This window comes from Panthera uncia, chromosome C2 (genome assembly GCF_023721935.1).
Source record: "Panthera uncia isolate 11264 chromosome C2, Puncia_PCG_1.0, whole genome shotgun sequence".
Taxonomy (NCBI): domain Eukaryota; kingdom Metazoa; phylum Chordata; class Mammalia; order Carnivora; family Felidae; genus Panthera; species Panthera uncia.
Genome location: NC_064810.1, coordinates 130,052,600 through 130,065,183, shown reverse-complemented (window position 1 = coordinate 130,065,183; position 12,584 = coordinate 130,052,600). Strand labels below are relative to the sequence as shown.

General features: G+C 35.6%; 1 protein-coding gene across 10 annotated transcripts in view; it reads left to right on the top strand.

The window, feature by feature from the left end:
- Nucleotides 1-12,584, top strand: part of ANKRD28 (ankyrin repeat domain 28) — a 196,668-nt gene that overhangs the window by 160,477 nt on the left and 23,607 nt on the right. For all 10 annotated transcript variants that reach the window (XM_049628833.1, XM_049628829.1, XM_049628830.1 and 7 more), the window contains 5 exons: nucleotides 674-814; nucleotides 6,749-6,860; nucleotides 7,882-7,908; nucleotides 8,329-8,403; nucleotides 11,695-11,896. In XM_049628833.1, the coding sequence (XP_049484790.1) occupies nucleotides 674-814; nucleotides 6,749-6,860; nucleotides 7,882-7,908; nucleotides 8,329-8,403; nucleotides 11,695-11,896 (557 nt within the window). The remainder of the gene's footprint in view (nucleotides 1-673; nucleotides 815-6,748; nucleotides 6,861-7,881; nucleotides 7,909-8,328; nucleotides 8,404-11,694; nucleotides 11,897-12,584) is intronic.

Below are 12,584 nucleotides of genomic sequence, written 5' to 3'. Positions count from 1 at the left end.
TTTTTTTTAAGTGAAAAGTCATGGGATCATCATAGAGTTGTAATCCAAAGACTAGGGACTCCTAACTTTAGTAACATTCTGTTGCATTTCAGTAACTGAGACGAAAATGGCTACAAATAAATATTCATTCTTTAGAAATTAAAAACAGTACTCTAACTCTTCTGAATAGTGAACAATATGCATTTTTTGCTTAAGAATCCTGTTATTACTGTGCACCTTTACTGTATACTTTACAACTGGGCATTCTTTTAAATGCTTCTATGTTTCTCTTTATTCTTCTACTGAGACAGGAGTAGACGTTTCTTCTACCTCTGTACTGCAAAACATTTTATTAGTATAAGAAAAGCCTTGTTAAAATGAAAGTTTTGAAGTTTCTGAGCAGAATATGAAAGTATCTGTGATATACTCAAAAGACTAGAATTGTTACTGTGGGGACCATGAAATAATTTAACTGTGTTTCTGTTTTATTCCCTATTCTTAGAGGTTCTCTGCCATCTTACTTTCTTCAGCTGGCTTTCTGTCCAGCCTTCCAAAAGACTTAGTATATGGCAGAAGTCAATCTCAGGCTCACTATAAATACATTATTTGTAACTGGGTCAAGTAAGAGTAAGCTCTTGTTTACTGGTATATGTCCCTGGCTTTTATTTTTCTGATATTAACTTGGGCACAAAAGATCTCCACTTCACTATGCTGCTGCCAACTGCAATTACCAGTGCCTGTTTGCTCTTGTGGGATCAGGAGCAAGTGTGAATGACCTTGATGAAAGAGGATGCACACCCCTGCACTATGCAGCTACATCAGACACAGATGGCAAGTAAGTATCATGTGGTAAGAATGAAGGATTGTTTCTATAAACCAGCATCTTCCATGTGGATGGCTGTTGGTTTTTTATGCAATTTTATATTTTCTTTTTGTACTTTTTTTTAGTCTCTGGTGTGGGAAATAAATTGGTTTCATAATTATTCCTAAATCATAGTTTACTACCTATTTCTACTCAGCAACCTGCCTTATTGACTGGTCTGGTAGAAGAAAGATAAAGGACTCTTGTCGTCCTCTCTGCCAAAAGCACATCTTAATATCACCTCCGTGTTTTTTCCCTCTGACTTCTCAGAGGCAGCAGCCTTGAGTTTATCGTAGGGAAAGGGAAGGAGAAGAGAGATGGACAATGCCAACAGAAGATGGGGCAGAGATTGGAATACCAGTATCCGTCAGAGGTAGAGAGTTTATATTTGTAAGAGACCCTTATAAATTGGTATCCAATAAGGGAGTAACCAAACGCAGAATCTGACATGTAGTTGTTGCTAAATATTACTTAAATAAGTAAATGAGATAATAGGCTAACTAAATATTGGCCAAGAATGACTGAATAAGAACAAAGGATTGAGAGATGTGTAAATTATTTTTATAATTAATGTTCAGCTAAAGTTGATCAGAACTGTTTATAGTACCTTATATATATTGCCTTCTTGGAAAAAAATAACCTCCTTGGAGACCGTGATCTTCAGTCTGTGGTATTCTCCATGTGTCTGGGTCAGTTAAGAGCAAAAATAACCTTAAGAAAAAATAAATAGTGATTCTTAGTGAAAGGTTTTATAAAATATATGTCAAGGAAGTTTTATTTAACATAGAACTATTTCTTTGGTTTTTACTATTTGCTTTTTACCCTCAAAATAAAAAGCATAATTTGATGGTATTATTCACAAATGTTAATTTGTTATAAATTTTATAACTGATATTCCACTGAGAGGTCACACACATAAACACACACACATGCACATTGAGATTACCCAAAGTTCTCCTGCCCTTAGAAAATTACATTAAATGTTACTTCTTGCACAAAAATCAAAAGAGCAACAGTGTTCAGCCCATACTGTTTAGGATTTGTGGTTTTATTTTAAGCCAATGTACTGTTTCTTTAGAGGTGTACTACTACTAAAGTGAATTAAATCATTAGTTTTCTCATGCCATATAAATGGTTTAGAGCCATAGCTACTAATATTTATTGCTTAAACGTTTAATTCTCAGTGTCTACACCAAGCAGCCTAATGTATAGAAAGAACATGAGCTTTGGGGTCCAAAAGACCCAGTCTAAATCTTGGAGTTTCTATATTTTACCTCTTTGAGCCTGAGCAAGTAATTGCCAAGCAAAATCTTCTTTATCTGTAAGATTAGAAAGAAATGTACTTCTTAGAATTGTGGGGAAAACTGAGATCATGGGTATAAAAGAATCTAGCACTGTTTCTTAGAGCCTCTGTTTCCTTAAAGAATCAGAATCCCAGAGATCCTGTTTAATGCCATCATTTATTGACTCAGTGATTTGTTCCCTGAGAACTTTGTGGAAGCTATAAGCCACCGTAACCATTTTAGGATACCAGAGGCATCCTTTCAATAAGTGATTGTTTTGGAGGCTTAAATAGTAGCATTAAAGATTTATTTTTCTAAGTTGTGCTCATTTAATTCCCAGGTATAGGTTGAATAATAAGAGAATTTGGCATGATTTCATATATAATTCTGGCAAAGCAAGTATGAAATATTTTCTTAAAGAAAACACAAAATCCCATAGTTTCATATTACTATTATTCAGTAATATGTGTCTGTTGCTTTGTTTTTTTGATGATGACTTACTAATTTCCTATCAGCACCCCCAGGGAAAGTTATTTATATTTTGGAATTTTTGATACCTGACGTTGGTTTTCTGCTATCCAAGAGCGATATAAGTATTTATAACTCTCCTCTGCCTTAATGTCCCTCTGTCTTCAGTTTCAATAAATATTAGAAAAATACGTAAAATCTTTCTTGACTCATTCTACTCATTCTTTTAGTCACCCCCATTGTCCTAGTGTCTGCATTCTTTATAGACAGTCATGACTCAAATACATAGTTGCTGTCACAAGAAACATGTACTAAATATTAATTTAATGTACTAAATATTAATAAGTAAAATTCTCTTTGCCAGTTGAAGAGAAATAGGGCTGTCTTTGAGCAAGATGGTTAAGGATCTCCTCCATACCCATGTGGTATGTATAAGAGAAGGAAAAGATTGGGGGGGGGGGGGTTTCTGATTATACATAAAGAAGAAATCCTCTTCATGCCTGTTCTCCTGAGATAACCACTATTAACCTGAATATTTCTGTGTGTGTATGTAGATCATTTCATGTCCATCATAGTCTAATCAAAGTTAAAGCCTTGGTATGTGCCTTTCCTTAGCCTTTTCTGTGTTCATGTAATTGTATATAAATGTTTTTATGAGTATATATATTTCACTGAGATCCACTTTTAAGGTGATAGTTGGCATTTTTCACAAAAATGGTATATTTTGACTTCTAATATCATTGTTTTGAACTTTATATAAATGGCATCATACAGTTCTTTGTGTAGAAGCTTTATAATCTTTAGATTTCTTCCCAAGTACTTAATACTTTTATTGCCAAAATAAACCTATCTTTAAATTTCCTTTTGTTGTAGTACAGAGGAAATACATTTAGCTTTTGTACATGACTTTATATTCAGCAGGCTTGTGTAACTCATTTTGAAAATGTATGTAAGACAACATTGGGTTTGATAGTGGCTCTGCTACCTGTTGTGAGACTTGGGGCAAGTTACTTTACATCTCTCTACCCATTTTGTCTGTGAAATGGGGGGAATAGTCTGACCTAACTCAAATGGCCAAATAAGTTGTAGGGTATCTGAATGCCTAGAACAGTACCTCTAATCTTCCTGTAAAGATGAGCTGTATTTTTTAAACTATGCTTGATATCTTTTTCTTTTTTCTTCTTTGATAAGAACAGACACTATTATACACCATAATGGGAGAAAATAGAGGAAGGAGGGCCTCTGGTAACAATGCCACATTCCCTGCCCCGGGCTGAGTGGGTCTTACCAAGAGCTCTGACCAGCCATGGGACTCATGGGTGGTAGGGGAAGAGTAGGTGAAATTTAAATAGTTCGAAATGTACTCTGGTTTAAATTACGTGCTTAACTGGAATGATACTTAATTTGTCTAACATATTAAATGAAGGAAACAAAATATGCAACAGTAAGAGCAGTTTATTACTTAGCTGTTTCACCATGAATATTGCTCCAGGTTTTGCATACAGCTTATGTTAGGGGAAAGAGAGATTAAAGAGAATATTCATCTTAATTTTTTTGACTTGTATAAAATCAGTGTGTGTGCTAACTTACAATTTCAGAAAAAGGAAAATTAGACTTTCTCCCCTCCATTTTATTTGCAAATTAAATGTGAGGTCCAGATATTCGAGATCACATAATTTGTGGTTCAGTATTTTGTAAGTACCCAGGTTAAAGTATCACTCTAATTCATTAATTCCTGTGCTAAGGCATTTGGTAGCATGAAAGGAGCACTGGATAAAAAGAAAACCTAAGGTCTAGTCCTTGCTTTGCCATATGCTAGCCAAAAGATTTGGAACCAATGATTTGATTTTCGTGAGCCACAGTAATTTTTCCAGTTGTTAAAGGTAATGCTCATCTCACAAAGTAGTTAAGAAATTTTATATTGCTTAGCAAAATCTAAAAGACATGCCAGTAGAAGGAATTTTATCATTTTGAATCAACCGTTAGCCTTTGTTTTGTTACAGGAGACCAATTATCTGAATAATGTGAATGTAAAAAATAATAAATAATATGATAAGAACTACCTACTGCATCTGTAACACTTAAATTATTTGAAACCATTCACTGCTTGGAAGGCAGCTACGCTCACCGCTATACCACCAACACTGCACTAATGCTGTATATTTGGACTAGTCACTATGGATAATGCCTTGAGATGTGCTTTCCTACTTCAGAAAGTAAACATGAACTTACCTACTTGTTTTGCCTTCCTTAAATAAATCTTTTTTTCAGTACTCATATATCAGCAAGTTATCTTAAAATAGTTTGTTCCACGGATAGAATCTTCCTGGTACTCAGGTCTCGGGAGAACTATTTCTGCTCTCTCGCTCTCTATCTCTCTCTCTCTCTCTCTCTCTCTCTCTCTCTCTCTCTCTCTCTCTCACCTAGAGAACTTGATTAAAGATAGATATGCCCTTGTGTGAAATGTTTGTGCCTGCAAAGCAGTGAGACTGTCCTCCAGCCCTGCAGATCTTTTATGCATTCCAGTGAGCATTGACCTCTGAGTTGGATACCTAGGAAAACTGGATACAGTTTATGCCCTGCCTAGAACAATTTGTACTGGCTCCTCAGAGCTAATTTATGAATACCAAAAAATACCAGTCTTCTTACCTTAGAGTCAGATTGAGTTTGTTTGTTTGTTTGTTTTAATCACAATGATACCCAGTTCACCGTGTTTGACCAATAATTTTAGCTGTACATAAATATAAAAATCCCACTTAAAAGCATAGACATTTGCTACCATTGAGGATAGTATAATAAATATAGATTCTGCAAGTAATTCCTAGGGGATTGAAAGGATTTTAAGCAATTCAGTATTAAAGAAATAAGGGTTGGCATTGAAAAGAATAGCCTGGGTAGATAATAGATAATATAGATAAGATATAGATGATAGTTATGTGTATGTATGATATAGTTACTGAAAGACCAATTACGTTGCTTTAGAGTTTTGTTTTTGTGTAACTTCAGTATGCTTTTGGAAACTCGAATTTTTTCATAGGTTTTTTTTTTTTTAATTTTTTGTGTATATTTAACATACAGTGTTAAATTAGTTTCAGGTGTACAATTTAGTGATTAAACTATTCCATACATTACCCATTGTTCATCATGACAAGTGCACTCCTTAAGGAAACTTCAATTTTTAACAAGGAATATTTGACTATAAATTTTCCCCCAGTAGTTGTATTAATATTTAGTTAATATTACAGTCAATATTGCAATATTAGACAAATTATCAGTGAATAATTATGAACTTGGAATTTGAGCCTGAATGGAGTTTAGCTTCCTTAGTTGGATTTCTGCCCTCCCCCCCCCGGTCTGTCAAATGAATAAACAGAGGCCATTTCACCATAAAGTTGAAATTTCTATTTGATTTGTTCAAGATCACTAGTATATAACAAGTTCTATGGACAGATCTTTTCATTTCTAATTCAGTGCTCTTTGTTGCTGCAGTAACAATAACACGAAATAAAATTGTAACAAGTCATGAACCATATGATGCCTTTGAAAATTATTTTTCTCATGTTTTAATAGCACAGAAATGAAGTAAATCTACCATGGGAAGGTCTTTCTTGTTACCACCATACCACTTTCTACTGAGAACACCCTTCTCAGTCCTCTGATTCGAGATCATTGAAATCTGACCTTGTTTTCCTGAGATTTTTTTTTTATATCCTTTCTTCAGCTTCCTAATGAGATCTTACACTCACTGTGTGTTCCAGATACGTCAGCAGTAATATTGCCAACATTGGATGTTCACCACCACTAAGTTTAATCCTGTCAGATATTGTTTGAGTGGAATAGGTGGTGCCATACATAGTGACTGTGTAAAAGACAGCCCGCAGGTACACTGAGCTTATTGACAGACTCTGGAGATACTCACTCTGAATGAATTTTCTTCATTCTTATGAACATCTTGCTTGTATTCTTACGATAGTTACAGTCAATGTCATTTAAAGACAGATTTATGTAGTGTAGATATATTTATGATTTTTACATTACTCAAGAAAAGAATTGTAAGAAATTGTAATTGTAAAAAAATAGTTTTTGGTTGCAGGCTGTTTTAATCCTTGGTAAAATGCAAGATTTAGAATTTTGAATGTGTTATTACTATATATAGGTGCCTGGAATACTTATTAAGAAATGATGCAAATCCAGGGATCCGTGACAAGCAAGGATACAATGCAGTTCATTATTCAGCTGCTTATGGTCACCGTCTATGTCTTCAGCTGGTAAGATTCCTGAATTCTTGTGGAAGGGCTAATGTGATTTTATATTCTAATAACATAATGAAAATGAGAATAAATGAATCAAGATACAAACTCTATCACTTTTTAATATTTTTAGAACCTATATACCTCTTAAATTCATACTTGCTTGCCTCAGTATCTTGCGTTCCCTTTTCCCTTTCAAAAAGAAAGAGAAGGGGAAAGTGGGTGATGGGCATTGAGGAGGGCATCTGTTGGGATGAGCACTGGGTGTTGTATGGAAACCAATTTGACAATAAGTTTCATACTTTAAAAAATAAAAAAAGGGAAGGAGAAAATTAGATCTCTGGAGAGGGCTACTTATTGTCCTTCCCTTATATTACCACATCACATTGGTGTAGCATTTCTCTTCCTTTAAATAAATGTTTTCTAGAAATTTCTAAAGAACTGTAACCATGTCTTCTGTGAGAGGAGGCCTTTTTTCCCACATATTTAGAGTTCTGAAAAGCCCGTTCTTTTTACAGCCTCTCCTGGTAGGGGAGACAATACTGCAAAGGAACTTTTTATTTCAGTTATGGTCTCATCCTTGAATATATGCACCATTCACTCCATTTTGCCAAATCAAAGACAAGTTAAAAGATTCTCAAGTGTGTAACAAATGCTTCAAGTTAAAGGTTTCTTTATTTAGATTTACCTTATAAATTGTATTAAACTTTGCTTCCCCTCAAAGAGAGTGAGTATTAAAGATTGAAAAAGCAGGTTGACATATTCAATATAGCACTTAAAACCTGCTATCAGAAATAACAGGTATTATCTTAGGTTACTATGTATCTTGTAGACTAATATCTTAGACCCATGAATGTAGATTTGTGGTCTGTTATACACTTGTTTATTTAAAAGACTCAATCTTGGGAGACAAAGGAAGCACAAGTTCAGAATAGAATTTAACAGAAGCCTTGTATAAATAGACCTGTAGTTAACATTTATCTCTAATATATATGAATACTTCCTAAGCTAAATATTCTTATTTTAAATTTTATTTCAGATTGCAAACGAAACTCCTTTAGATGTTGTAAGTAATAATGAATATCCCCTTTACTATTCAGAGTATTATTTCTTTGCTCTCACTAGAGCTGAAGCCTGTTTTACACATTCCTAAGAACAAACATAGTGACAGAAATCATATGTGCAGGGGATGGGAAGGGGTTCTTACTTGGTGGTGAGTAAATAGCATTTCCCTCAAGCTAGTTTATAGCCCTCCCTCAGAGTTCTTATTCTGTGGTACTTACCACACATGCATGATGATCTATTGTGTAAGGTTGCTGAGTGGAGTTTTTCATAATATAATGGACTAAGATTTTAAAATATAACGGTTCAAGTGTCAATTTTTACTCTAAAATTGATTTAAACTTGGGGGAGAGGGAGCAGGAATAACTGCTAGAATATATCCAAAAGTACCATTTCTGACATTTCAAACGCTTTTCCTTCCCAGTTAATGGAAACCTCGGGGACAGACATGCTGAGTGATTCAGACAATAGAGCGACAATAAGCCCTTTACATTTGGCTGTGAGTACTACCTTCACAGCCAACTTGATGGCTGGTTTACTGAAAATATCTCATATATGTTTGTTTGACTCAAACTAGTACCCATGTATGATGATCATGAAATTAAAACTTAAGAATTTTTTTTTAATTCAGAGACTTCTTGAGTGCACTTTGTTATGTTTTGTTTTATTAAAAAAAAAAAAAAAAATTGTGGTCTTTGGATTTCCCCCAAAGGCCTACTCTACTCTAAGGGAGAGAATATACCTGTGATGTGAATTTAAAAAAACACTGCCCTAAAGGAATGGCTTCTAACTTGCTAAACAGAACTGTATTTTCTGTGGTATTTCTACAACTTTTTGCTTACTTTTTGATCTTGGAGCACTAAGTGTGTGCTCACTGGTCCTTCAGTTACTCATGCTATAGGATTTGGGGCACCTGGGTGGTTCAGTCAGTTAAGTGTCCACTCTTGGTTTTGGCTCAGGTCGTTGTCTCGCAGTTCATGAGATCGAGCGCTGTGTCTGGCTCCATGATGACAGTGCAGAGCCTGCTTGGGATTCTCTGTCTCCATCTCTGTGCCCCCCCCCCTCAAAAATAAATAAACTTATAAAAAAAAGAAACCTCTGGATTTTTCCTCTTAATGATTAGTCCCTAAGAGGAGAAGGTTAGCGAAGTGTAACAATTCTTTAAATCAAATGTGGGAATGAATTACTTTAGGAAATTTCAAGCAGGGCCCAGCCTAGTTCTTTTTGTGCTACAAGAAGAGTCTGTTTTTGGAACAGAGCACATTAACAGTTGTTGGGGGTGAGAAAGAGACTAAGAGTCAGGAGACTCTGATATAGTCACCAGCTTTTTGGGAGACTTCTGGTTTTAAATATAGTAAAATGCTTATAAGGAGGGTGTATACTTAAGTTAATGGATCACTACAAGCTCAGTGATCCATTTAATTGTTTCTTCTTATATATGCTATTATTTTTTATAATACTCTCCTTGCGTATTTCGTAACACCAACACACGTTCATTGAATTTTCTTGCCCTTTTCCCCACTAGTACTTCCTGCCATTTCCTAAATAACTAGGGAGGCATGCTGCAGCTTCTTGCTTCCTTTCCCTGTGGATCTTTGGAAATACTATGTACTCTCCCAGACGTGCCCAGTAAATAAGTCCTGTGAAAGGGCAAAGCCAGCGTGGAGAAAACAGCCATTTTACTGTTGGTGGCGAGAGATGCAGTCTGAGCAGATGGCAAGGCAGTTCTTCCTGCTCCGTCACCACCATTCTTACACTAGCACTGTCCCTTCCCATCTACTAGGTGCCACACTAAGCATTTTGCCAAGTTTATGAATACGTTACCTCAGAAACTATAGGTTTTTTGTTTTGGGGTGGGGGCGGTTGCTAGGTTTTTACTCCATGGCTATTATGAATAGTGGTGCAAAATATGAACATGGCTATGCTAAATAGTGGTTTTAAGCTGAAATGGAACCAATTTTGTTAAAATTTAGTAAATTAGGCTCAGTGAACTGTGATTATATCACCACTTTCACATTATATATCTGTTCCTAGGAGGTTTTCAGAAGTGACTCGAAGTGCTTTTTTACCCTTCCAAACTCACCCCATGCAAGACACCTTAATGCTGTGAAAACACACCAGCTTGAGGCTTAAGGAAACTGGTCTTGGTTCTTATCTTTGTACATACTGTGTGTACAAATTCGTTGTCTCAGTCCTATACAAGGACATCCTGACGGGAGGCTCTCTGGCAACTCGTCATGGCTTCTTGTCATCCTTATTGTGTCTCTTCTTGTTATACACTCCTAGGGTCTTATGCATATGGTGTATCTCTCACATTTCTTTCTGTTAATAGCATCATCTCATTGACCAGGTTATTACGGAACAAGATTAGATGTGATCCTAGGACGGTAGAGTTCCATAATCTCCAGTTACTTTAATCTTCGAGGTGGTCAAGAAACTCTGTAGGTAGTGAGAAACATCAAAGAGACCAGTAAGGCCCAGAGCAACTTTACCTCTTTCTGGTACTTTCCGACATTTTCTGCAAGAAATAACTTTACAGCCCTTTGCTGCAGTGTGGGGCCCATTTCTGGCTAAGTGGATATTTTCAGATTTAGCTCAAGTATGGTACAATTTTACATTTTTCAGTTCCCAGTGAAAAGTTCACCTGTGATAACAAACTGCTAAGCTGTAGGTCTGAATGGTGTCAGAAATGACTTGTAAAAGTCCTTTAGCTACAAAGTGGTAATATGAGTGAACTAGAGACAACATTCGCTTTGTGCCAGAACTGGGTCTTGTTAATTGCTTTAGGTCTTGCTCAGCATCTAGTCCAACGAGAGTAATAGATGTTCAGTTGATATGTTGGTTTTTGAAATGAATTACCTGGAAAGCTTCTTCCTCAACTGTGATAAAGAAGAGGACTTCATTCTGACAAATCTTTAAAAATTTTCGTGTTCTCTTTGTACAGCTAAGACAGAACTTGGCACATGGCAGTTACTTGAGCCAGATTTAGTCTGTCTGTTTTTGTGCTAAAACAAATGTTTATTTTTTTAGATATAGCATGTTATGAGGTAAGGATAGTTATTTTAATTTGAGAAATCAGAAGACTTAAGTATTAACTTCAGTTGCTGGCCATCTCTATAATTTAAGTATAGTCAAATTTTATCAGGGAGTTAAGTGGAGCACTGAATTGTGATTAAGAACACAGGCTTTGAAGGGTGCCTGGGTGACTCAATCAGTTAAGCATGCGACTTTGACTCAGGTCATGATCTCACAGTTTGTGAGTTTGAGCCCCGCGTCGGGCTCTGTGTTGACAGCTCAGAGCCTGGAACCTGCTTTGGATTCTGTGTCTGTCTCCCTCTCTCTCTGCCCCTCCTCCCCCACTTATGCTCTGTCTCTCGCTTTCTCAAAAATAAATAAACATTAAAAAAAAAAAAAAAAACTTTTAAAAGAAGAAAAAAAGAACACAGGCTTTGGAATTATAGACTTAGGATGAAAGTTTTAATTGGATCTGTGTTACACTTTCATTGAATGCTATGAATCAGAAAGTTGTATACTAGTGATAAAATCACCTGTCATTTGAACATTTATTTTCTGCAGTATACTTGTTCTCTAACATATACTCTAATGTTGTACTATTTGGTTATTAGAAATACTTACAGTTAAGTTTTCTGAATTCTCAATAATGCAAGTTTTGGATTATCTCAAATATAATAATAATGTGAAGACAAGTTTACTTCCTTTGTTTTCAAAGACATCTGAGAAGTCAGTCTAAATATGTATTTTTTTAATTTATATTTTTATTTATTCCTAGGCCTATCATGGTCACCACCAAGCACTGGAAGTGTTGGTACAGTCTTTGTTAGATCTTGATGTGAGAAACAGTAGTGGAAGAACACCCTTAGATCTTGCAGCCTTTAAGGGTCATGTTGAATGTGTGGATGTACTCATTAATCAGGGAGCCTCCATTTTAGTAAAAGATTACGTTTTGAAGAGAACACCTATACATGCAGCAGGTATGTCAAATATTATGCATGATTTTATTTACCACTTTCTAATACTCTTTTCTTTTTCAATTTTTCATATGTTATACTCCTGGTAATTATTTTAATAATCTTGACTTTGAAAGGTCGAATGATTTTTCTCTCAGGGAAAAGCCAACAGCAAGATTATAATTGCTTTAAAAAATCATTGTCTACCTTAGAAGTTGGATTTATGTAGTAGTCTAACTTCTGAAGTACTTTATCAGCAAAACAATACAATATTTTTTACTTCTTTTTGATGGAAATTATTTTGGATTAGTATGTGCTTTCATTTAACTGTTAACAATTTTTGACTTATTGTACCAGAGTACTACATTTAACGTGTATTCACACAGGAGTTATAGAGCACCTACTTTATGCAAGATCTACTCCACGGTGTGATTTTGTGATGTTGCAAATGTGTCAGAATGCAAAATTGTGTAACCATGTCATTGTGAGGACTTGGTAGCTGTGTATCTCTAGCAGATACAAATTCCTGACTCTCCACAGGAATTACTACAAGTCAGTATTCATTTTAAATAACTAAGACTAGGGGTGTCTGGGTGGCTCAGTCGGTTAAACGTCCAACTAGAGCTCAGATCACGATCTCAGGGTTCATGAGTTCGAGCCCCGCGTTGGGCTGTCTACTGACAGTGCGGAGCCAGTGTCAGATCCTCTGTCC